Raw genomic sequence first — 27482 nt, 5'->3', positions numbered from 1 at the left:
CTTCGTACTGGGTTAGGTTTTCTTCCTAAGGTCGTTTCAGATCGCAACATCAGTCAGGAGATTGTGGTTCCTTCCTTCCTTGTGTCCTAATCCTCCTCCTTCGAAGGAACGATTGCTTAATAATTTGGATGTGGTTCGGGAGTTGAAGTTCTATCTTCAGGCTACAGAGGAGTTGAGACAGACTTCTTCTTTGTTGTCAATTCTGGGAAGCATAGGGGGCAGAAGGCCTCGTCCACTTCCTTATCCTTTTGGTTGAGGAGCATTATTCGCTTAGCTTATGAGACAGCGGGACATAAGCCCCCTCAGCAGTGGCTTCCTCTTGGGCCTTCAAAAATGAGTCCTCTATGGATCAGATTTGTAGGACGGCTACCTGGTCCTCCTTACATACCTTTTCTAAATTTTACAAGTTTGACATTTTTGCTTCTGCTGAAGCAGCTTTTGGGAGAAAGGTTTTGCAGTCTGTTGGGTCTTTAGGGTCCGCCTTCTTTTTTGCCCTCCTGTTTATTCAGTGTCCTCTGGAGCTTGGGTATAATTTCCTTCTGTATGAGGAGGGTCCACAGCCCCCGCCTGTATTCTCCGAAGGGCAGACCTAAATTTTGTTTTGTTCTTCTGGCACCATTTATACCCTGATATTTCTCCTACTGTTCCGTGTTCCCTTGGCAGAATGACTGGGATATAAGGGAAGTGGGGGGAGCTATTTTTGGCTGTGGTGTCTTTGCCATCTTCTGCAGGCCAGGTTCTGTATTTCCCACAAGTAAGGAATGAAGCCGTGTACTCTCCTCATACAGAAGGAAAGGAAATTATCTGGTAAGCATAATTTATGTTCTAAATGTTTCATGTACTTCTTACAAGCTTATAGATGTGGGACCAGTTGCAAGATCCTTGGTTTTATTATTGTCAACATCGTTTTATTATTGCCAATTTTTTATCTTTTCTGTCATTCCCAGATGTTGCCAGATATTGTGTTTTGACAATTATAGCATTTAGAAATTTGCTTAGGAAACTTACTGTCCTCTGATACATATGTATATCACATTTTATTTTTGATTTCATTCACAGATCATACTGGTATTAGATCGTATTATATATAGTTTTTGGTATATATTTTTTGTACACATTTTTTGGTACACATTTATTGGTACACATTTTTCTCACAAGTGATTATATTTGTTTTTTCTTTTTTCCCACATTTTTGTGTGTCTATTGTACACCCACCTAAGAATTAATAATATTTTTGTATATGTAATTGTGATTTTGGTTTCAATTCACTATCACATTCCCTTTTTTATGCACTTTTTAGTATTTCACAAAGTTGCCTCAATCGGCTGTAACATTACCAGAATAGTAGTTTTCTTATGCTATTAGTGACCCCTACGTCATTAGTTAAGTCGTGATCAGTGAAGTTGTCTGATCCGGTTGTATTAATACTCTGTGATTTTAGAAAGAAAATTTTTAAAATTCTTGTGTGTTATTAAAAGGATACATTTTACACATTTCTCTTGTTATATTTTTGCACTTATTGGATACATCATAATTGGTGTTATTGTTTTGTGTAACCGATATTAAGGAACCTGCAGTTTACTTTAGCCTTCATTAGCGCTCCTATAATCCTTTGTACTGTCTTACTCCCCAGGACCTAATTAGGGGGTCCTTTATAGTGCAGCATGTAAACAGATCTAGGCGCTGTTCTGAATTCTATTTTCACAAATTCTAGATCTCTCCCCCCTCTTCTAATTGCTCTGCATTGAAGGATATTTATGCTGAACACTGTATTTGGTCAAGTTGTATCCTTACCACTTCAAAGCAAGGAGACTAGCTGGCATATTTTATTTTACCTTTTTTTTTTTTCTTTTTTTGCTCTTATTATTTGGTTGCAAATTCTTGATTAACTGTTCACTTAGAGCATTCAAAGATATATAGATAAGCAGTAGTATTTCTGACCACTCAAAAAGTGGCAATGGCAGTAACCACTATTTATTAATGCCAGCATATGGGGAAAAAATGCTATTGCTTTGGTTTTCATAACTATTTACTGTATTTTTTATGTTGTGTTATTTTGTAGGTCACCTGGATGCTTTGTTGAGGGGGTTGGTTTTAGGAAAGCTGGGGAAGGCTGGACACAAACCCACTTTGGAGGAAGCCAGAAAACGTTTCAAGGATCACGTGGAGGGAAAGAACATTTTAAGTGCAGATTTACGCAGCCCGGTCAGTGTCATTCCATTGTATCCAACTAATTTTCTGCTTCCCCAGCCTCTACTTACTGTAGCTATTTCTGTTTATAGGTGTATGTGACAGTTTTGAAGCATGGAGACAATACAACTTTGGACACTATGCTAAAGGTAAGGAAGCAGAGGAAGCTAGGATTTACACAGTGAAAAGCTTCTGCACATGTGGGCTACTTGGCACTAGTGAGTGGGAGACCGTTTCTTTTCTTTATTTTTACCTTGCTCTCTTTATCTCTTCTATTGTAACAGCAAATGAGGCCCTATATTATGATCAGGGAGGGAGACCCCTACACTACAGAAAATATTAAAATATATATATATATATATATAAGATGGCAGACACCATTAGGAGAGTTTAATTTTGACGTTCATTTCCCTTTGTTTCTCAAACCCAGTCCTCAGGACCCTTAACAGGCCAGATATTCATTATATCATAACTGGAGTTGGGAAACACTGCTATAAGTGGAAACCATCTTGCTTAATGGACTTTCAGGCTTCGATGATCAAATGTGCTATGAGGCGGAGAAATATTCAAAGGGATCCGCCACTATGTCGTGCGAGCTTGTCGGAATATTCCAAGCTTCCGACCTAGCCGCATCACCAAGAAGCGTTTACTATACCCGCCATTGGTCAACCATATTGGCGATGTATAGTAAATGATCCCGTCTGCCTAACTGCTAATCCTAATACCCCTAATCCGAAGTACCCCACAATTGCAAAATAACACTAAACTGATAAACGTCGGATTTAAGTTTTTTTTTTTTTTGTTTTTTTTTCTTTTACCAATTATCCTGTATAGTCCTAGAAAACTTTTATAATGTGCATAACAGTAAGTCAAGTAATGAACTCAAACAGCAGCTGTAGGCTAGCATTGAATTTGAAATATGCTACACAATAATTTTACTAAAAATAACAGGCAAAAGAAACCCGAAAAACATAATAACCGATTATGCCATTTTTTTCCGAAACATTTCTGCGGCCAAAATTTTGGTGCATCCCTAGTAGGCAGTTAGATTGGTGTTACAGGGGAGTGTTGTTTAGACATTGCGTCAGTGTAGGCGGTATTAGAGACTTAGCTGGACGTTCCGGGTGTATGTAGGTTAGGCATGACCTAGGTGTAGGTGGGAGGTAGCGAGGTGGTGCAGGGGGGATTGTAGCTTAGGCGTGACGTAGTTATAGCCGTTTAGGGGGAGTTAGCGAGGCATGCAAGTGGAGGTAGCCTGCACTTTGCTTTGCTCACAGCGACACAAGATCAGCTGCTGAGACTACATTGCCTGAGCTAGTTAAAGTAGGTGGGAAGTGTGCCTACACTGAAACAAATTTTAGTTTCAGTGAGCGCACTGTTTGCGCTGTGTAAGCACACTTCAAATAGGGCTCTTCGCAGATGAGCAGCAATGTTGTTGATGTGGGCGGCGACATCACCCTCCCTTTGACTTCTATGGGAGTGACATTGCTCAAACACGCCACTTTTTTTAATATTCTCATGGACCGTCAGGCTGCGATGCAGACGAGGCCATCGAAGCAGTTTCCCAACGGTCCCGTCAATCTTTTGAAAATCAGATCCTCAGTGACAAATGTTTAGCCACATATGAGTTAAAACAATTAAGTTCTTATCACACATTATGCAAGATATATTTGTTATATCCCCATTCCTCTTCATAGATAATTTTTTTACAAATATTTTCTTAGTATGATTCTACAAGTAATATTTATTAGAAAGCTACTGTTAAAGGGATATTTAACACAAAATACATTTCTTTCATGTAATTAGCAAGAGTCCATGAGCTAGTGACGTATGGGATATACATTCCTACCAGGAGGGGCAAAGTTTCCCAAACCTCAAAATGCCTATAAATACACCCCTCACCACACCCACAAATCAGTTTTACAAACTTTGCCTCCTATGGAGGTGGTGAAGTAAGTTTGTGCTAGATTCTACGTTGATATGCGCTCCGCAGCAGGTTGGAGCCCGGTTTTCCTCTCAGCGTGCAGTGAATGTCAGAGGGATGTGAGGAGAGTATTGCCTATTTGAATTCAATGATCTCCTTCTACGGGGTCTATTTCATAGGTTCTCTGTTATCGGTCGTAGAGATTCATCTCTTACCTCCCTTTTCAGATCGACGATATACTCTTATATATACCATTACCTCTACTGATTCTCGTTTCAGTACTGGTTTGGCTTTCTACTACATGTAGATGAGTGTCCTGGGGTAAGTAAGTCTTATTTTCTGTGACACTTTAAGCTATGATTGGGCACTTTTATATAAAGTTCTAAATATATGTATTCAAACATTTATTTGCCTTGACTCAGGATGTTCAACGTTCCTTATTTCAGACAGTCAGTTTCATATTTGGGATAATGCATATGAATAAATCAATTTTTTTCTTACCTTAAAATTTGACTTTTTTCCCTGTGGGCTGTTAGGCTCGCGGGGGCTGAAAATGCTTCATTTTATTGCGTCATTCTTGGCGCGGACTTTTTTGGCGCAAACATTTTTTTCTGTTTCCGGCGTCATACGTGTCGCCGGAAGTTGAGTCATTTTTGACGTTTTTTTTGCGCCAAAAGTGTCGGCGTTCCGGATGCGGCGTCATTTTTGGCGCCAAAAGCATTTAGGCGCCAAATAATGTGGTCTTTTTTGGCGCTAAAAAATATGGGCGTCACTATTGTCTCCACATTATTTAAGTCTCATTATTTATTGCTTCTGGTTGCTAGAAGCTTGTTCACTGGCATTTTTTCCCATTCCTGAAACTGTCATTTAAGGAATTTGATCAATTTTGCTTTATATGTTGTTTTCTCCAACATAGGTGTGTCCGGTCCACGGCGTCATCCTTACTTGTGGGATATTCTCTTCCCCAACAGGAAATGGCAAAGAGCCCAGCAAAGCTGGTCACATGATCCCTCCTAGGCTCCGCCTACCCCAGTCATTCTCTTTGCCGTTGTACAGGCAACATCTCCACGGAGATGGCTTAGAGTTTTTTAGTGTTTAACTGTAGTTTTTATTATTCAATCAAGAGTTTGTTATTTTAAAATAGTGCTGGTATGTACTATTTACTCAGAAACAGAAAAGAGATGAAGATTTCTGTTTGTATGAGGAAAATGATTTTAGCACCGTAACTAAAATCCATGGCTGTTCCACACAGGACTGTTGAGAGCAATTAACTTCAGTTGGGGGAACAGTGTGCAGTCTCTTACTGCTTGAGGTATGACACATTCTAACAAGACGATGTAATGCTGGAAGCTGTCATTTTCCCTATGGGATCCGGTAAGCCATGTTTATTAAGATAGTAAATAAGGGCTTCACAAGGGCTTATTAAGACTGTAGACTTTTTCTGGGCTAAATCGATTCATTATTAACACATATTTAGCCTTGAGGAATCATTTATTCTGGGTATTTTGATATGATTATATCGGCAGGCACTGTTTTAGACACCTTATTCTTTAGGGGCTTTCCCTAATCATAGTCAGAGCCTCATTTTCGCGCCGGTATGGCGCACTTGTTTTTGAGGACAGCATGGCATGCTGCTGCATGTGTGTGGAGCTCTGATACATAGAAAAGTCTTTCTGAAGGCATCATTTAGTATCGTATTCCCCTTTGGGCTTGGTTGGGTCTCAGCAAAGCAGATTCCAGGGACTGTAAAGGGGTTAAATATAAAAACGGCTCCGGTTCCGTTATTTTAAGGGTTAAAGCTTCCAAATTTGGTGTGCAATACTTTTAAGGCTTTAAGACACTGTGGTGAAATTTTGGTGAATTTTGAACAATTCCTTCATACTTTTTCGCAATTGCAGTAATAAAGTGTGTTTAGTTTAAAATTTAAAGTGACAGTAACGGTTTTATTTTAAAACGTTTTTTGTGCTTTGTTATCAAGTTTATGCCTGTTAACATGTCTGAACTACCAGATAGATTGTGTTCTGACTGTGGGGAAACCAAGGTTCCTTCTCATTTAACTATATGTATTTTATGTCATAAAAAAATTTAGTAAAAATGATGCCCAAGATGATTCCTCAAGTGAGGGGAGTAAGCATGGTACTGCATCATCCCCTCCTTCGTCTACACCAGTCTTGCCCATACAGGAGGCCCCTAGTACATCTAGTGCGCCAATACTCCTTTCTATGCAACATTTAACGGCTGTAATGGATAATTCTATCAAAAACATTTTAGCCAATATGCCCACTTATCAGCGAAAGCGCGACTGCTCTGTTTTAGAAAATTCTGTAGAGCATGAGAACGCTGATGATATGGTTTCTGAAGGGCCCCTACACCAGTCTGAGGGGGCCAGGGAGGTTTTGTCTGAGGGAGAAATTTCAGATTCAGGAAACATTTCTCAACAAGCTGAACCTGATGTGATTACTTTTAAATTTAAGTTGGAACATCTCCGCGCTCTGCTTAAGGAGGTGTTATCCAATTTGGATGATTGTGATTATCTGGTCATTCCAGAACCACTATGTAAAATGGAAAAGTTCTTAGAGGCCCCGGGGCCCCCCGAAGCTTTTCCTATATCCAAGCGGGTGGCGTACATTGTTAGTAAAGAATGGGACAGGCCCGGCATACCTTTAGTACCTCCCCCCATATTTTTAAAATTGTTTTCCTATAGTCGACCCCAGAAAGGACTGATGGCAGACAGTCCCCAAGGTCGAGGGGGCGGTTTCTACTCTACACAAGCGCGCCACTATACCCATAGAAGATAGTTGTGCTTTCCAAGATCCTATGGATAAAAAATTAGAAGGTCTGCTAAAGATGTTTGTTCAGCAAGGTTCCCTTCTACAACCAATTGCATGCATTGTCCCTGTCACTGCAGCCGCGTGTTTCTAGTTTGATGAGCTAGGAAAGGCGATTATTAGTAATTCTTCTTCTTATGAGGAGATTATGGACAGAATTCGTGCTCTTAAATTGGCTAATTCTTTCACCCTAGACGCCACCTTGCAATTGGCTAGGTTAGCGGCGAAAAAATTCTGGGTTTGCTATTGTGGCGCAGAGCGCTTTGGTTAAAATCTTGGGCAGCGGATGCGTCTTCCAAGAACAAATTGCTTGACATTCCTTTCAAGGGGAAAACACTCTTTGGCCCTGACTTGAAAGAGATTATCTCTGATATCACTGGGGGCAAGGGCCACGCCCTTCCTCAGGATAGGTCTTTTCAAGACCAAAAATAAACCTAAGTTTCGTCCCTTTCGCAGAAACGGATCAGCCCCAGGGGCTACGTCCTCTAAGCAGGAAGGTAATACTTCTCAAGCCAATCCAGCCTGGAGACCTATGCAAGGCTGGAACAAAGGAAAGCAGGCCAGGAAACCTGCCACTGCTACCAAGACAGCATGAAATGCGGGCCCCCGATCCGGGACCGGATCTGGTGGGGGGCAGACTCTCTCTCTTCGCTCAGGCTTGGGCAAGAGATGTTCTGGATCCTTGGGCGCTAGAAATAGTCTCCCAAGGTTATTCTCTGGAGTTCAGGGGGCTTCCTCCAAGGGGGAGGTTCCACAGGTCTCAGTTGTCTTCAGACCACATAAGAAGACAGGCATTCTTACATTGGGTAGAAGACCTGCTAAAAATGGGAGTGATTCATCCTGTTCCATTAGGAGAACAAGGGATGGGGTTCTACTCCAATCTGTTCATAGTTCCCAAAAAAGAGGGAACGTTCAGACCAATCTTAGATCTCTAGATCTTGAACAAGTTCTCAAGGTTCCATCGTTCAAGATGGAAACCATTCGAACACTTCTTCCTTCCATCCAGGAAGGTCAATTCATGACCAAGGTGGATTTCAAGGATGCGTATCTACATATTCCTATCCACAAGGAACATCATCGGTTCCTAAGGTTTGCATTCCTGGACAAGCATTTCCAGTTCGTGGCGTTTTCTTTCGGATTAGCCACTGCTCCTAGGATTTTCTCATAGGTACTAGGGTCCCTTCTGGCGGTGCTAAGACCAAGGGGCATTGCTGTAGTACCTTACTTGGACGACATTCTGATTCGAGCGTCGTCCCTTCCTCAAGTAAAGGCTCACACGGACATTGTCCTGGCCTTTCTCAGATCTCACGGATGGAAAGTGAACGTGGAAAAGAGTTCTCTATCTCCGTCAACGAGGGTTCCCTTCTTGGGAACTATAATAGACTCCTTTGAAATGAGGATTTTTCTGACAGAAGCCAGAAAAACAAAACTTCTAGACTCTTGTCGGATACTTCATTCCGTTCCTCTTCCTTCCATAGCGCAGTGCATGGAAGTGATAGGTTTGATGGTAGCGGCAATGGACATAGTTCCTTTTGTGCGCATTCATCTAAGACCATTACAACTGTTCATGCTCAGTCAGTGGAATGGGGACTATTCAGACTTGTCTCCGAAGATACAAGTAAATCAGAGGACCAGAGACTCATTCCGTTGGTGGCTGTCCCTGGACAACCTGTCACAAGGGATGACCTTCCGCAGACCAGAGTAGGTCATTGTCACGACCGACGCCAGTCTGATGGGCTGGGGCGCGGTCTGGGGATCCCTGAAAGCTCAGGGTCTTTGGTCTCGGGTAGAATCTCTTCTACCGATAAATATTCTGGAACTGAGAGCGATATTCAGTGCTCTCAAAGCTTGGCCTCAGCTAGCGAGGGCCAAGTTCATACATCAACCATCAGGGGGGAACAAGGAGTTCCCTAGCGATGGAAGAAGTGACCAAAATCATTCTATGGGCGGAGTCTCACTCCTGCCACCTGTCTGCTATCCACATCCCAGGAGTGGAAAATTGGGAAGCGGATTTTCTGAGTCGTCAGACATTGCATCCGGGGGAGTGGGAACTCCATCCGGAAATCTTTGCCCAAGTCACTCAACCGTGGGGCATTCCAGACATGGATCTGATGGCCTCTCGTCAGAACTTCAGAGTTCCTTACTACGGGTACAGATCCAGGGATCCCAAGGCGGCTCTAGTGGATGCACTAGTAGCACCTTGGACCTTCAAACTAGCTTATGTGTTCCCGCCGTTTCCTCTCATCCCCAGGCTGGTAGCCAGGATCAATCAGGAGAGGGCGTCGGTGATTTTGATAGCTCCTGCGTGGCCACGCAGGACTTGGTATGCAGATCTGGTGAATATGTCATCGGCTCCACCATGGAAGCTACCTTTGAGAGACCTTCTTGTTCTAGGTCCGTTCGACCCACTCCAGCTGACTGCTTGGAGATTGAACGCTTGATCTTATCAAAGCGAGGGTTCTCAGATTCTGTTATTAATACTCTTGTTCAGGCCTGAAAGCCTGTAACCAGAAAAATTACCACATAATTTGGTATATCTGTTGGTGTGAATCTGCAGGATTCCCTTGGGACAAGGTTAAGATTCCTAAGAGTCTATCCTTCCTTCGAGAAGGATTGGAAAAAGGATTATCTGCAAGTTCCTTGATGGGACAGATTTCTGCCTTGTCTGTGTTACTTCACAAAAAGCTGGCAGCTGTGCCAGATGTTCTAGCCTTTGTTCAGGCTCTGGTTAGAATCAAGCCTGTTTACAAAATTTTGACTCCTCCTTGGTGTCTCAACCTAGTTCTTTCAGTTCTTCAGGGGGTTCCGTTTGAACCCTTACATTCCGTTGATATTAAGTTATTATCTTGGAAAGTTTTGTTTTTGGTTGCAATTTCTTCTGCTAGAAGAGTTTCAGAATTATCTGCTCTGCAGTGTTCTTCTCCTTATCTGGTGTTCCATGCAGATAAGGTGGTTTTGCGTACTAAACCTGGTTTTCTTCCAAAGGTTGTTTCTAACAAAAACATTAACCAGGAGATAGTTGTGCCTTCTTTGTGTCCTAATCCAGTTTCAAAGAAGGAACGTTTGTTGCACAACTTGGATGTAGTTCGTGCTCTCAAATTTTACTTAGCAGCTACTAAGGATTTCAGACAAACTTTTCTTTGTTTGTTGTTTATTCTGGTAAACGGAGAGGTCAAAAAGCAACTTCTACCTCTCTCTCCTTCTGGATTAAAAGCATTATCCGATTGGCTTATGAGACTGCCGGACGGCAGCCTCCTGAAAGAATCACAGCTCACTCCACTAGGGCTGTGGCTTCCACATGGGCCTTCAAGAACGAGGCTTCTGTTGATCAGATATGTAAGGCAGCGACTTAGTCTTCACTGCACACTTTTTCTAAATTTTACAAATTTGATACTTTTGCTTCTTCTGAGGCTATTTTTGGGAGAAAGGTTTTGCAAGCCGTGGTGCCTTCCATTTAGGTGACCTGATTTGCTCCCTCCCTTCATCCGTGTCCTAAAGCTTTGGTATTGGTTCCCACAAGTAAGGATGACGCCGTGGACCGGACACACCTATGTTGGAGAAAACAGAATTTATGTTTACCTGATAAATTACTTTCTCCAACGGTGTGTCCGGTCCACGGCCCGCCCTGGTTTTTTTAATCAGGTCTGATAATTTATTTTCTTTAACTACAGTCACCACGGTAACATATGGTTTCTCCTATGCAAATATTCCTCCTTAACGTCGGTCGAATGACTGGGGTAGGCGGAGCCTAGGAGGGATCATGTGACCAGCTTTGCTGGGCTCTTTGCCATTTCCTGTTGGGGAAGAGAATATCCCACAAGTAAGGATGACGCCGTGGACCGGACACACCGTTGGAGAAAGTAATTTATCAGGTAAACATAAATTCTGTTTTTTCTATTACATATTGCAAGATGTCCCAGATTGACACTGAGTCAGAAGATACTTCTGGAAAAACGCTGCCTGGTGCTGGATCTACCAAAGTTAAGTGTATCTGCTGTAAACTTGTGGTATCTATTCCTCCAGCTGTTGTTTGTAATGAATGTCATGACAAACTTGTTAATGCAGATAATATTTCCTTTAGTAATGTTACATTACCTGTTGCTGTTCCGTCAACATCTAATACTCAGAGTGTTCCTGTTAACATAAGAGATTTTGTTTCTAAATCCATTAAGAAGGCTATGTCTGTTATTCCTCCTTCTAGTAAACGTAAAAGGTCTTTTAAAACTTCTCATTTTTCAGATGAATTTTTAAATGAACATCATCATTCTGATTCTGATAATGGTTCCTCTGGTTCAGAGGATTCTGTCTCAGAGGTTGATGCTGATAAATCTTCATATTTATTCAAAATGGAATTTATTCGTTCTTTACTTAAAGAAGTCTTAATTGCATTAGAAATAGAGGATTCTGGTCCTCTTGATACTAAATCTAAACGTTTAAATAAGGTTTTTAAATCTCCTGTAGTTATTCCAGAAGTTTTTCCTGTCCCTGATGCTATTTCTGAAGTAATCTCCAGGGAATGGAATAATTTGGGTAATTCATTTACTCCTTCTAAACGTTTTAAGCAATTATATCCTGTGCCATCTGACAGATTAGAATTTTGGGACAAAATCCCTAAAGTTGATGGGGCTGTCTCTACTCTTGCTAAACGTACTACTATTCCTACGGCGGATAGTACTTCCTTTAAGGATCCTTTAGATAGGAAGATTGAATCCTTTCTAAGAAAAGCTTACTTATGTTCAGGTAATCTTCTTAGACCTGCTATATCTTTAGCGGATGTTGCTGCAGCTTCAACTTTTTGGTTAGAAGCTTTAGCGCAACAAGTAACAGATCATAATTCTCATAGCATTGTTAATCTTCTTCAACATGCTAATAACTTTATTTGTGATGCCATCTTTGATATCATTAGAGTTGATGTCAGGTATATGTCTCTAGCTATTTTAGCTAGAAGAGCTTTATGGCTTAAAACTTGGAATGCTGATATGTCTTCTAAGTCAACTTTGCTTTCCCTTTCTTTCCAGGGTAATAAATTATTTGGTTCTCAGTTGGATTCTATTATCTCAACTGTTACTGGAGGGAAAGGAACTTTTTTTTACCACAGGATAAAAAATCTAAAGGTAAATTTAGGTCTAATAATAGTTTTCGTTCCTTTCGTCACAATAAGCAACAAAAGCCTGATCCTTCACCCACAGGAGCGGTATCAGTTTCGAACCATCTCCAGTCTGGAATAAATCCAAGCCTTTTAGAAAACCAAAGCCAGCTCCCAAGTCCACATGAAGGTGCGGCCCTCATTCCAGCCCAGCTGGTAGGGGACAGATTACGATTTTTCAAACAAATTTGGATCAATTCAATTCACAATCTTTGGATTCAAAACATTGTTTCAGAAGGGTACAGAATTGGCTTCAAGATAAGGCCTCCTGCAAAGAGATTCTTTCTTTCCCGTGTCCCAGTAAATCCAGCGAAGGCTCAAGCATTTCTGAAATGTGTTTCAGATCTAGAGTTGGCTGGAGTAATTATGCCAGTTCCAGTTCTGGAACAGGGGCTGGGGTTTTATTCAAATCTCTTCATTGTACCAAAGAAGGAGAATTCCTTCAGACCAGTTCTGGATCTAAAAATATTGAATCGTTATGTAAGGATACCAACATTCAAAATGGTAACTATAAGGACTATCCTGCCTTTTGTTCAGCAAGGGCATTATATGTCCACAATAGATTTACAGGATGCATATCTGCATATTCCGATTCATCCAGATCACTATCCGTTTCTGAGATTCTCTTTCCTAGACAAGCATTACCAGTTTGTGGCTCTGCCGTTTGGCCTAGCAACAGCTCCAAGAATTTTTACAAAGGTTCTCGGTGCCCTTCTGTCTGTAATCAGAGAACAGGGTATTGTGGTATTTCCTTATTTGGACGATATCTTGGTACTTGCTCAGTCTTCACATTTAGCAGAATCTCATATGAATCGACTTGTGTTGTTTCTTCAAGATCATGGTTGGAGGATCAATTTACCGAAAAGTTCATTGATTCCTCAGACAAGGGTAACCTTTTTAGGTTTCCAGATAGATTCAGCAACCATGACTTTGTCCCTGACAGACAAGAGACGTCTAAAATTGATCTCAGCTTGTCGAAACCTTCAATCACAATCATTCCCTTCGGTAGCCTTATGCATGGAAATTCTAGGTCTTATGACTGCTGCATCGGACGCGATCCCCTTTGCTCGTTTTCACATGCTACCTCTTCAGCTCTGTATGCTGAACCAGTGGTGCAGGGATTACACAAAGATATCTCAATTAATATCTTTAAAACCGATTGTACGACACTCTCTGACGTGGTGGACAGATCACCATCGTTTAGTTCAGGGGTCTTCTTTTGTTCTTCCGACCTGGACTGTAATTTCAACAGATGCAAGTCTGACAGGTTGGGGAGCTGTTTGGGGGTCTCTGACAGCACAAGGGGTTTGGGAATCTCAGGAGGTGAGATTACCAATCAATATTTTGGAACTCCGTGCAATTTTCAGAGCTCTTCAGTCATGGCCTCTTCTAAAGAGAGAATCGTTCATTTGTTTTCAGACAGACAATGTCACAACTGTGGCATACATCAATCATCACGGAGGGACTCACAGTCCTCTGGCTATGAAAGAAGTATCTCGAATACTGGTATGGGCGGAATCCAGCTCCTGTCTAGTTTCTGCGGTTCATATCCCAGGTATAGACAATTGGGAAGCGGATTATCTCAGTCGCCAAACGTTACATCCGGGCGAATGGTCTCTTCACCCAGAGGTATTTCTTCAGATTGTTCAAATGTGGGGACTTCCAGAATTAGATCTGATGGCTTCTCATCTAAACAAGAAACTTCCCAGGTATCTGTCCAGATCCAGTGATCCTCAAGCGGAAGCAGTGGATGCATTGTCACTTCCTTGGAAGTATCATCCTGCCTATATCTTTCTGCCTCTAGTTCTTCTTCCAAGAGTAATCTCCAAGATTCTGAAGGAATGCTCGTTTGCTCTGCTGGTGGCTCCAGCATGGCCTCACGGGTTTTGGTATGCGGATCTTGTCCGGATGGCCTCTTGCCAACTGTGGATTCTTCCGTTAAGACCAGACCTTCTGTCGCAAGGTCCTTTTTTCCATCAGGATCTCAAATCCTTAAATTTAAAGGTATGGAGATTGAACGCTTGATTCTTAGTCAAAGAGGTTTCTCTGACTCTGTGATTAATACTATGTTACAGGCTCGTAAATCTGTATCTAGGAAGATATATTAGAGTCTGGAAGACTTACATTTCTTGGTGTCTTTCTCATCATTTTTCCTGGCATTCTTTTAGAATTCCGAGAATTTTACAGTTTCTTCAGGATGGTTTGGATAAAGGTTTGTCTGCAAGTTCCTTGAAAGGACAAATCTCTGCTCTTTCTGTTCTTTTTCACAGAAAGATTGCTAATCTTCCTGATATTCATTGTTTTGTACAAGCTTTGGTTCGTATTAAACCTGTCATTAAGTCAATTTCTCCTCCTTGGAGTTTGAATTTGGTTCTGGGGGCTCTTCAAGCTCCTCCGTTTGAACCTATGCATTCATTGGACATTAAATTACTTTCTTGGAAAGTTTTGTTTCTTTTGGCCATCTCTTCTGCTAGAAGAGTTTCTGAATTATCTGCTCTTTATTGTGAGTCTCCTTTTCTGATTTTTCATCAGGATAAGGCGGTGTTGCGAACTTCTTTTAAATTTTTACCTAAGGTTGTGAATTCTAACAACATTAGTAGAGAAATTGTGGTTCCTTCATTATGTCCTAATCCTAAGAATTCTAAGGAGAAATCATTGCATTCTTTGGATGTAGTTAGAGCTTTGAAATATTATGTTGAAGCTACTAAGAATTTCCGAAAGACTTCTGGTCTGTTATCTTTTCTGGTTCTAGGAAAGGTCAGAAGGCCTCTGCCATTTCTTTGGCATCTTGGTTGAAATCTTTAATTCATCATGCTTATGTCGAGTCGGGTAAAACTCCGCCTCAAAGGATTACAGCTCATTCTACTAGGTCAGTTTCTACTTCCTGGGCGTTTAGGAATGAAGCTTCAGTTGATCAGATTTGCAAAGCAGCAACTTGGTCTTCTTTGCATACTTTTACTAAATTCTACCATTTTGATGTGTTTTCTTCTTCTGAAGCAGTTTTTGGTAGAAAAGTACTTCAGGCAGCTGTTTCAGTTTGATTCTTCTGCTTATAATTTCAGTTTTTTTCATTATAAGATTTAAACTTTATTTTGGGTGTGGATTATTTTCAGCGGAATTGGCTGTCTTTATTTTATCCCTCCCTCTCTAGTGACTCTTGCGTGGAAGATCCACATCTTGGGTAGTCATTATCCCATACGTCACTAGCTCATGGACTCTTGCTAATTACATGAAAGAAAACATAATTTATGTAAGAACTTACCTGCTAAATTCATTTCTTTCATATTAGCAAGAGTCCATGAGGCCCACCCTTTTTGTGGTGGTTATGATCTTTTTGTATAAAGCACAATTATTCCAATTCCTTATTTTTTATGCTTTGCACTTTTTTCTTATCACCCCACTTCTTGGCTATGCGTTAAACTGATTTGTGGGTGTGGTGAGGGGTGTATTCATCCAGATCATTATCAGTTCCTGAGATTCTCTTTTCTGGACAAGCATTACCAGTTTGTGGCTCTGCCGTTTGGCCTAGCTACAGCTCCAAGAATTTTTACAAAGGTTCTCGGTGCCCTTCTGTCTGTAATCAGAGAACAGGGTATTGTGGTATTTCCTTATTTGGACGATATCTTGGTACTTGCTCAGTTTTTACATTTAGCAGAATCTCATACGAATCGACTTGTGTTGTTTCTTCAAGATCATGGTTGGAGGATCAATTTACCAAAAAGTTCATTGATTCCTCAGACAAGGGTAACCTTTCTGGGTTTCCAGATGGATTCAGTGTCCATGACTCTGTCTTTAACAGACAAGAGACGTCTAAAATTAATTACAGCTTGTCGAAACCTTCAGTCACAATCATTCCCTTCGGTAGCCTTATGCATGGAAATTCTAGGTCTTATGACTGCTGCATCGGACGCGATCCCCTTTGCTCGTTTTCACATGCGACCTCTTCAGCTCTGTATGTTGAATCAATGGTGCAAGGATTACACAAAGATATCTCAATTAATATCTTTAAAACCGATTGTTCGACACTCTCTAACGTGGTGGACAGATCACCATCGTTTAATTCAGGGGGCTTCTTTTGTGCTTCCGACCTGGACTGTAATTTCAACAGATGCAAGTCTCACAGGTTGGGGAGCTGTGTGGGGATCTCTGACGGCACAAGGAGTTTGGGAATCTCAGGAGGTGAGATTACCGATCAATATTTTGGAACTCCGTGCAATTTTCAGAGCTCTTCAGTTTTGGCCTCTTCTGAAGAGAGAATCGTTCATTTGTTTTCAGACAGACAATGTCACAACTGTGGCATACATCAATCATCAAGGAGGGACTCGCAGTCCTCTAGCTATGAAAGAAGTATCTCGAATTTTGGTTTGGGCGGAATCCAGCTCCTGTCTAATCTCTGCGGTTCATATCCCAGGTATAGACAATTGGGAAGCGGATTATCTCAGTCGCCAAACGTTGCATCCGGGCGAATGGTCTCTTCACCCAGAGGTATTTCTTCAGATTGTTCAAATGTGGGAACTTCCAGAAATAGATCTGATGGCGTCTCATCTAAACAAGAAACTTCCCAGGTATCTGTCCAGATCCCGGGATCCTCAGGCGGAGGCAGTGGATGCATTATCACTTCCTTGGAAGTATCATCCTGCCTATATCTTTCCGCCTCTAGTTCTTCTTCCAAGAGTAATCTCCAAGATTCTGAAGGAATGCTCGTTTGTTCTGCTGGTAGCTCCAGCATGGCCTCACAGGTTTTGGTATGCGGATCTTGTCCGGATGGCCTCTTGCCAACCGTGGACTCTTCCGTTAAGACCAGACCTTCTGTCTCAAGGTCCTTTTTTCCATCAGGATCTGAAATCCTTAAATTTAAAGGTATGGAGATTGAACGCTTGATTCTTGGTCACAGAGGTTTCTCTGACTCTGTGATTAATACTATGTTACAGGCTCGTAAATCTGTATCTAGAGAGATATATTATAGAGTCTGGAAGACTTATATTTCTTGGTGTCTTTCTCATCATTTTTCTTGGCATTCTTTTAGAATACCGAGAGTATTACAGTTTCTTCAGGATGGTTTAGATAAGGGTTTGTCTGCAAGTTCCTTGAAAGGACAAATCTCTGCTCTTTCTGTTCTTTTTCACAGAAAGATTGCTATTCTTCCTGATATTCATTGTTTTGTACAAGCTTTGGTTCGTATAAAGCCTGTCATTAAGTCAATTTCTCCTCCTTGGAGTTTGAATTTGGTTCTGGGGGCGCTTCAAGCTCCTCCATTTGAACCTTTGCATTCATTGGACATTAAATTACTTTCTTGGAAAGTTTTGTTCCTTTTGGCCATCTCTTCTGCCAGAAGAGTTTCTGAATTATCTGCTCTTTCTTGTGAGTCTCCTTTTCTGATTTTTCATCAGGATAAGGCGGTGTTGCGAACTTCTTTTGAATTTTTACCTAAAGTTGTGAATTCCAACAACATTAGTAGAGAAATTGTGGTTCCTTCATTATGTCCTAATCCTAAGAATTCTAAGGAGAAATCGTTGCATTCTTTGGATGTTGTTAGAGCTTTGAAATATTATGTTGAAGCTACTAAATCTTTCCGAAAGACTTCTAGTCTATTTGTTATCTTTTCCGGTTCTAGAAAAGGCCAGAAAGCTTCTGCCATTTCTTTGGCATCTTGGTTGAAATCTTTAATTCATCTTGCCTATGTTGAGTCGGGTAAAACTCCGCCTCAGAAAATTACAGCTCATTCTACTAGGTCAGTTTCTACTTCCTGGGCGTTTAGGAATGAAGCTTCGGTTGATCAGATTTGCAAAGCAGCAACTTGGTCCTCTTTGCATACTTTTACTAAATTCTACCATTTTGATGTATTTTCTTCTTCTGAAGCAGTTTTTGGTAGAAAAGTACTTCAGGCAGCGGTTTCAGTTTGAATCTTCTGCTTATGTTTTTCATTAAACTTTATTTTGGGTGTGGATTATTTTCAGCAGGAATTGGCTGTCTTTATTTTGTCCCTCCCTCTCTAGTGACTCTTGTGTGGAAAGATCCACATCTTGGGTAGTCATTATCCCATACGTCACTAGCTCATGGAAGAACTTACCTGATAAATTCATTTCTTTCATATTAGCAAGAGTCCATGAGGCCCGCCCTTTTTTTGTGGTGGTTATGATTTTGTATAAAGCACAATTATTCCAATTCCTTATTTTATATGCTTTCGCACTTTATCACCCCACTTCTTGGCTATTCGTTAAACTGAATTGTGGGTGTGGTGAGGGGTGTATTTATAGGCATTTTGAGGTTTGGGAAACTTTGCCCCTCCTGGTAGGAATGTATATCCCATACGTCACTAGCTCATGGACTCTTGCTAATATGAAAGAAATGAATTTATCAGGTAAGTTCTTACATAAATTATGTTTTTATAAGCATCGTATTAAGGTTATTTCCTGCCTCATGAGTGCCACTGTGCTGAAATCTAGTTTTCACCATTCAAATTCTGCAGTGTAACCTTGCATCCAAAACTGCGCCAATAATTATAGGGAGGTGCATGAATTTTATTTAGTGATCAAGTTCCTTTTAAGAGGTATTGAGCCTATACCAGATAATGGAAGTACCCATGTTTTTTTCCTTTTTAGTATAATTAAGAAAGACCTATGGAAGGACATCTCACTTTTACTTGACCTAAAAGTCAAGAACCAGTTTGGCAAGACTCACAAATATGAAATGGAGCATCTTGACTTTCTTAACTTAAAGGTTACTTTTAAGCTCACTTAATGTATAGAATCCAGCTGTATTAGTTCAGTCCTGTTCAACCATTTCTTTCCAATGGCAGGGAGAGTCCACAAATTCATTACTGTTGGTAATAGAACACCTGGCCACCAGGAGGAGGCAAAGACACCAAAGCCAAAGCATTAAGTATTCCTCCCACTTCCCTTACTCCCCCAGTAATTATTTGCATTGTCACCTAGATGGTTGGCGAAGAAAGTGCTCTGAAGAATATTGGATTCTGAAGTCATTTAATGGGTAGTTTCCCTGCAAGATATAACTGGGGTTATACTGTAACCATGTAATCCTCTTAGTAAGTGTGTTGGTGACTGTTAGCTTCTGGATGTCGCAGGGAATCTTCTCTAGCCTCCTTCCAATGGGATTGTGTTTAACACCCCTCCTGGCAACTAGTGTAAGCGTACACTGCTTTCCTTTCTACCTCAGGTCCCTGTCGGATTTGGAAGAAGCTGTCAGACCTGGAAGTACTGGGACTGCTCCACAGCAGAGACCCTGGAAGGTAAGTGCCTTTATTTCTCTTGCAAGGTGTATCTAGTCCACGGAAGTGGCAAAGAGAGCACACAGCAGAGCTGTCCATATAGCTCCCCCTCTAGCTCCACCCCCCAGTCATTCTCTTTGCCGGCTCTAAGCAATCGGAAGGGTAAAGTGAATGTGGTGTTAGAATTGTAGTTTTTATTCTCTACAAGCAAAAGTTTGTTATTTTAAATGGTACCGGTGTATACTATTTACTCTCTAGCAGAAAGGAGATGAAGATTTTCTGCAGGGAGGAAGATGATTTTAGCATGTTGTAACTAAAATCCACTGCTGTTCCCACAAAGGACTGAGGAGTACAAGAAAACTTCAGTTGGGGGGGAACGGTTTGCAGGTTAGGCTGCAATAAGGTATGTTCAGTCATTTATTTCTAGGCAAGACTGTGATAATGCTAGAAAAGACTGATAAGATTCCCATGAGGGAAGGGTAAGCTGTATTCAGAGACTAAGTATGGAATTGCTAGCTTACATAACAGGGCTAATTTATCCTGGTTGACACTACTTAATGGCAAACGGCAAACGGTTTTCTCCTACATTGGTGTGTCCGGTCCACGGCTTCATTCTTACTTGTGGGATATTCTCTTCCCCAACAGGAAATGGCAAAGAGAGCACAGCAAAAGCTGCCCATATAGCCCCCCCTCTGGCTCCGCCCCCCAGTCATTCTCTTTGCTGCTCTGAACAAGTAGCATCTCCACGGGGATAGTAAAGAGTATGTGGTGTTAGTTGTAGTTTTATTTCTTCTATCAAGAGTTTGTTATTTTAAAATAGTGCCGGTTTGTACTATTAATCTACAACAGAAAGTGATGAAGAGTTCTGTTAAAAGAGGAGTATGATTTTAGCAACAGTAACTAAAATCCATTGCTGTTCCCACGCAGGACTGTTGAGCCCAGAGAACTTCAGTTGGGGGGAACAGTTTGCAGACTTTTCTGCTCCAGGTATGACTAGTTTTCTAACAAGACATAGTAATGCTAGAAGACTGTCATTTCCCTTTTGGGATCGGTAAGCCATTTTCTTAGACTCATAACAGAATGAAGGCTTATAAATGGGCTATATACTGGTTGACACTATTGTGGGCTAAATCAATTGATTTATATAATATTTATATGATTTTTGGAGTGTTTTGAGACTTGGAAACACTTTTGGGAATGCTTTATTACGCCTGGCAGTTTGTTAGACACCTAATCTAGTCAGGAAGGCCCCTTCACTCTGGTATGCAAAGGGAGGAAGCCTCATTTTCGCGCCTTAATTGCGCAGTTACTTCTGGAAGCAGTGCATGCAGCTTCATGTGAGAGGGTCCTGTGGCCACAAAAACGATTCTAAGAGGCTTATTTCTGTGGTGAATAACCCCCAAGGAAGGTAAAGCCGCAAAAGGCTGTGGCAGGGACTGTAGTGGGTTTAAACTGCTAAATTGAACAATTAGCTCCGGTTTGCTCATTTAAGGGGTTAAAGACTTAATGCTTTGAAAGTATTGCACACCAAATTTCAAGACACTAGGGTGCAAATTTCGTAAAAATCGGATAATTCCTTCATAGTTTTTCAAACATTCAGAAATAAGGTGTACTCTTTATTATTTAAAGAGACAGTAACGGTTTCGTTTAAAAACGTTTTTTTTGCATTCATAGCCTAAGTCTGTCTAACATGTCTGTACCTTCAGATAGATTATGTTCTGTGTGTATGGAGGCCAAGGTGATTCCTCCTTTAAATGTATGTGAAAATTGTGCCATGGCGTCCAAACAAAGTAAGGACAGTAATGTCACATTTAATAAGGTTGCCCAAGATGATTCTTCAAATGAAGGTAGTGGGGATAGTTCATCATCCTCTCCTTCTGTGTCAACACCAGTTATGCCAGCGCAGGCGACACCTAGTACATCTAGCGCGCCAATGCTTGTTACTATGCAACAGTTAACTGCAGTAATGGATAATTCTATAGCAAATCTTTTATCCAAACTGCCAACACTTCCCAGAAAGCGTGATTGCTCAGTTTTGAATACAGAGGATGAGCAAGTGGGCGCTGATGATAGTTTATCTGTAATACCCTCACACCAGTCTGAATTGGCAGTGAGGGAGGGGCTGTCTGAGGGAGAAATTTCTGATTTAGGAAAAGTTTCTCAGCAGGCAGAACCTGATATTGTGACGTTTAAATTTAAGTTAGAACATCTCCGCGCCCTGCTTAAGGAGGTGCTAACTACTCTTGACGATTGCGACTCTTTGGTAATTCCAGAGAAATTGTGCAAAATGGACAAATTCCTTGAGGTCCCTGTGCACGCTGATGCCTTTCCGATACCCAAGAGGGTGGCGGACATAGTGAACAAGGAGTGGGAGAAGCCAGGTATACCTTTTGTCCCACCTCCTATATTTAAGAAAATGTTTCCCCATTGTCGACCCCAGAAGGGACGCATGGCAAACAGTCCCTAAGGCTGAAGGAGCAGTTTCTACGTTGGCCAAGCGCACGACTATTCCTATTGAGGACAGTTGTGCTTTCAAAGATCCTATGGATAAAAAATTGGAAGGATTGCTTAAAAAGATATTTGTTCAGCAAGGTTTCCTTGTTCAGCCAATTTCGTGCATTATTCCCGTCACCACGGCGGCATCTTTTTGGTTCGAGGAACTAGAAAATTCGCTCAATAAGGAGACTCCATATGAGGAAGTCATGGACAGAATTCACGCACTAAAGTTGGCTAATTCCTTTATTTTAGATGCCGCTTTGCAATTGGCGAAATTAGCGGCGAAAAATTCAGGTTTTGCAATTGTGGCGCGCAGAGCGATTTGGCTAAAATCTTGGTCGGCGGATGTGTCATCCAAGACCAAATTGCTTAATATTCCTTTCAAAGGTAAGACCCTTTTTGGGCCAGAATTGAAGGAGATTATTTCAGACATCACTGGGGGAAAGGGCCATGCCCTCCCACAGGATAGGCCTTTCAAGGCTAAGAACAAATCTAATTTTCGTTCCTTTCGCAACTTCAGGAACGGACCGTCTCCTAACTCTGCAGCCTCTAGACAAGAGGGTAACGCTTCCCAGGCTAAACCAGCATGGAAACCAATGCAAGGCTGGAACAAGGGTAAACAGGCCAAGAAGCCTGCTGCTGCTACCAAGACAGCATGAAGGGGTAGCCCCCGATCCGGGACCGGATCTAGTAGGGGGCAGACTTTCTCTCTTTGCTCAGGCTTGGGCAAGAGATGTTCAGGATCTCTGGGCACTAGAAATAGTCTCTCAGGGTTATCTTCTAAAATTCAAGGAACTTCCTCCAAGGGGAAAGTTCCACATGTCTCTCCTTCCCAGGCTCGTAGCCAGTATCAAACAGGAGAAGGCCTCGGTGATTCTGATAGCTCCTGCATGGCCACGCAGGACTTGGTATGCAGACTTGGTGAATATGTAATCGGCTCCACCATGGAAGCTACCTTTGAGACAGGATCTTCTAGTGCAAGGTCCATTTGAACATCCAAATCTAGTCTCTCTGCAGCTGACTGCTTGGAAATTGAACGCTTGATTTTATCTAAGCGTGGGTTTTCAGATTCAGTTATAGATACTCTGGTCCAAGCCAGAAAACCTATGACTAGGAAAATTTACCATAAAATATGGAAAAAATATATCTGTTGATGTGAATCCAAGGGATTCTCTTGGAGTAAAATTAAAATTCCTAAGATTCTTTCCTTTCTCCAAGAGGGTTTGGATAAAGGGTTGTCAGCGAGTTCTCTAAAAGGACAGATATCTGCTTTGTCTGTTTTGTTACACAAACGCCTGGCAGCTGTGCCAGATGTACAAGCTTTTGTACAGGCCTTAGTCAGAATCAAGCCTGTTTACAGACCCATGACTCCTCCATGGAGTCTAAATTTAGTTCTTTCAGTTCTTCAAGGGGTTCCGTTTGAACCTTTGCATTCCATAGATATTAAGTTACTATCTTGGAAAGTTCTGTTTTTGGTTGCTATTTCTTCTGCTAGAAGAGTTTCTGAATTGTCTGCTTTGCAGTGTGATCTACCCTATCTGGTATTCCATGCAGATAAGGTTGTTTTGCGTACCAAACCTGGTTTTCTTCCAAAAGTGGTTTCCAACAGGAATATTAACCAGGAAATAGCTGTTCCTTCTCTGTGTCCGAATCCAGTTTCGAAGAAGGAACGTTTGTTACACAATTTAGATGTGGTCCGTGCTTTAAAATTCTATTTAGATGCAACAAAGGATTTCAGACAGACTTCATCTTTGTTTGTCGTTTATTCTGGTAAGAGGAGAGGACAGAAAGCTACTGCTACCTCTCTTTCTTTTTGGCTGAAAAGCATCATCCGATTGGCTTATGAGACTGCCTGAACGAATTACAGCTCACTCTACTAGAGCTGTGGCTTCCACATGGGCCTTCAAGAACGAGGCTTCTGTTGATCAGATATGTAAAGCAGCGACTTGGTCTTCTCTGCACACTTTTGCCAAATTTTACAAATTCGATACTTATGCTTCTTCGGAGGCTATTTTTGGGAGAAAGGTTTTGCAAGCCGTGGTGCCTTCCGTTTAGGTAACCTGACTTGTTCCCTCCCTTCATCCGTGTCCTAAAGCTTTGGTATTGGTTCCCACAAGTAAGGATGAAGCCGTGGACCGGACACACCAATGTAGGAGAAAACAGAATTTATGCTTACCTGATAAATTTCTTTCTCCTACGGTGTGTCCGGTCCACGGCCCGCCCTGGCTTTTAGTCAGGTTTCAAATTTTTTCTTTCTATACACTACAGTCACCACAGCACCCTATGGTTTCTCCTTACCGTCGGTCGAATGACTGGAGGGCGGAGCCAGAGGGGGGGCTATATGGGCAGCTTTTACTGTGCTCTCTTTGCCATTTCCTGTTGGGGAAGAGAATATCCCACAAGTAAGGATGAAGCCGTGGACCGGACACACCGTAGGAGAAAGAAATTTATCAGGTAAGCATAAATTCTGTTTTTATTGAAAAATATCGTTTTTTGAGACACTTTGAAGGTTCCTTTGGGTTTCTTTCAGGGGTTGTTACCCACATGGCTGTTATTAAAACACTTAGGAGTGTTTCTTTATGCCTCACAGCACCGGAGTAAGGTGGGAGGGGCCTAATTTCGCGCCTCAGATGCGCAGTTATATTGACTAGATCTTCAGACTGTTTCACATGGAGGGTCCTGCTACAGTTTGAGGGCCTATAAGAAGCTTTTTCCCCACAAATCTGGCTCCTAAGGGAAGGTAGGGCCAAAGCAGAGCTGTGGCAAGGTGCTGAAGTTGTTTTAACCGGTCTGTTGGTTTAATATTGATCCGGTTTGGGCATTAAGGGGTTAATCGTTTTTATTGCTAGTGGTGCAATCTTACTAATGCTTTAGGTACATACTGTAAAAATTTCGAAAAGTTTGCTGCATTTTTCACTGTTTTGGAAAATTGTGTCCCTTTTTTTATCTCTTAAAGGCACAGTAATGTTTTTTTGCAAAGTGTGTTTTTACTTGATTAAAGTGATTTCTAAGCCTGTTTGTCTTACTACTAGTCTGTTAAACATGTCTGACACCAAGGAATATCCTTGTTCAATGTGTTTAGAAGCCATGGTGGAACCCCCTCTCAGAATGTGTCCCACTTGTACTGATATGTCTATACACTTTAAAGAACATATTGTTGCATTTAAAAATGTGGCCCAAGATGATTCTCAGACAGAAGGTATTGAGGTTACCCCGTTAACCTCTCCCCAAGTCTCACAACCAGTTACGCCCGCTCAAGCGACGCCTAGCACCTCTAGTGCGTCTTTTACCTTGCAAGACTTGGCGGCAGTTATGGATAATACCCTCTCAGTGTTTTTATCTAAACTGCCCGTGTTACCTGCAAAGCGTGATAGCTCTGTTTTAAGAACAGATTCTGAGCATTCTGATGCTTTAGTATCCATATCCGATATACACTCACAACGCTCTGAAATGGGGGCGAGGGATGTGCTGTCTGAGGGAGAAATTTCCAATTCGGGAAAGGTTGCTCCTCAGACAGACTCAGATACGTTGGCTTTTAAATTTAAACTAGAACACCTCCGCTTATTGCTCAGGGAGGTATTAGTTACTCTGGATGACTGCGACCCTATGGTGGTTCCAGAGAAATTGTGTAAAATGGACAAGTACCTAGAAGTTCCTGTTTACACTGATGTGTTCCCGGTCCCTAAGAAAATTGCGGATATAGTTACTAGGGAGTGGGATAAACCAGGTATTCCCTTAATTCCCCCTCCTGTTTTTAAGAAAATGTTCCCCATATCTAACCCCATGCGGGACTCGTGGCAGACGGTCCCTAAGGTGGAGGGGGCTGTTTCTTCACTTGCTAAACGCACAACTATACCAATCGAAGACAGTTGTGCTTTTAAAGACCCTATGGATAAAAAATTAGAGGGTTTACTTAAGAAAATTTTTGTTCAACAAGGTTTTCTTCTCCAACCTATTGCGTGCATTGTTCCTGTAACCACTGCAGCTGCTTTCTAGTTCGAGGCGCTGGAAGATGCGCTCCAGACGGAGACCTCATATGAGGACATTATGGACAGAATTAAGGCTCTTAAGCTGGCTAATTCTTTTATCACAGATGCTGCTTTCCAACTAGCTAAGTTAACGGCAAAAAATTCAGGTTTCGCCATTTTAGCCCGCAGGGCGTTATGGCTAAAGTCCTGGTCGGCCGATGTGCCGTCAAAATCCAAACTATTGAACATCCCTTTCAAAGGAAAGACCTTCTTCGGGCCTGAATTGAAAGAGATTATTTCAGAAATCACTGGGGGAAAAGGCCATGCTCTCCCCCAGGACAAGTCCTTCAAGACAAAGAACAAACAAAATAATAATTTTTGTTCCTTTCGGAATTTTGGAGCGGTCTCGCTTCATCCTCCCCTGCTGCAAAGCAAGAGGGTAACACTTCACAACCCAGGGCAGCTTGGAAACCTTACCAGGGTTGGAACAAGGGTAAACAGGCCAAGAAGCCTGCAGCTGCCTCCAAGACAGCATGATGGGGTAGCCCCAGATCCGGGACCGGATCTAGTAGGGGGCAGACTCTCTCTCTTCGCTCAGGCCTTGGCAAGAGACGTACACGATCCCTGGGCCTTAGAGATTGTATCTCAGGGATATCTTCTAGAATTCAAGGACTCCCCTCCAAGGGGAAGGTTCCATATTTCTCGTCTGTCTACAGACATGACAAAGAAAGAGGCGTTCTTACGCTGTGTAGAAGACCTACATACAATGGGAGTGATCCACCCAGTTCCAATTGCGGAACAAGGGCTGGGGTTTTACTCAAACCTGTTTGTCGTTCCCAAAAAAGAAGGAACTTTCAGACAAATCCTGGATCTCAAAATTCTAAACAAATACCTCAGAGTCCCATCATTCAAGATGGAGACCATTCGGACAATCTTACCAATGATCCAGGAGGGTCAATATATGACTACCGTGGATCTAAAGGATGCGTATCTACACATTCCTATCCACAAAGATCATCACCAGTTTCTCAGGTTTGCTTTTCTGGAAAAGCATTATCAGTTTGTGGCTCTTCGTTTCGGGTTGGCCACTGCTTCCAGAATTTTCACAAAGGTGCTAGGGTCCCTCCTGGCGGTGCTAGATGACATCTTAATTCAGGCGTCGACTTTCCAAAGAGCTAAGTCTCACACGGAAATTGTATTGACCTTTCTGAGGTCTCACGGGTGGAAGTTGAACATCAAAAAGAGTTCTCTCTCCCCCCTCACAAGAGTTCCCTTCCTAGGAACCCTAATAGACTCGGTAGAAATGAAAATATTTCTGACAGAGATCAGAAAGGTAAAACTCTACTTGCCGAGCTCTTCATTCCATTCCTCGGCCATCTGTAGATCAGTGCATGGATACAATCTGACTAATGGTAGCGGCAATGGACATAGTCCCTTTTGCACGGATACACCTCAGACCACTGAAACTGTGCATGCTCAAACAGTGGAATGGGGATTATGCAGATTTGTCCCCTCAAATACAGTTGGACCAGGGGACCAGAGATTCTTTTTTCTGGTGGTTGTCTCAGGATCACCTGTCTCAGGGAATGTGTTTCCGCAGACCAGAGTGGATCATCGTAACGACCGACGCCAGTCTGTTGGGCTGGGGTGCAGTCTGGGACTCCCTGAAAGCTCAGGGCTTATGGTCTCGGGAAGAAGCTCT

At 42.0% G+C, this 27482-nt stretch overlaps 1 protein-coding gene across 1 annotated transcript in view; it reads left to right on the top strand.

The window, feature by feature from the left end:
* The window catches only part of NPEPPS (aminopeptidase puromycin sensitive), a 471919-nt gene that overhangs the window by 361635 nt on the left and 82802 nt on the right, over nucleotides 1-27482 (top strand). The window contains exons 18-19 of the mRNA XM_053697681.1: nucleotides 2063-2205; nucleotides 2283-2339. Of these exons, the coding sequence (XP_053553656.1) occupies nucleotides 2063-2205; nucleotides 2283-2339 (200 nt within the window). The remainder of the gene's footprint in view (nucleotides 1-2062; nucleotides 2206-2282; nucleotides 2340-27482) is intronic.

Source organism: Bombina bombina, chromosome 1 (genome assembly GCF_027579735.1).
Source record: "Bombina bombina isolate aBomBom1 chromosome 1, aBomBom1.pri, whole genome shotgun sequence".
NCBI lineage: Eukaryota > Metazoa > Chordata > Amphibia > Anura > Bombinatoridae > Bombina > Bombina bombina.
This window is presented reverse-complemented; position numbering and strand designations above follow the sequence as displayed.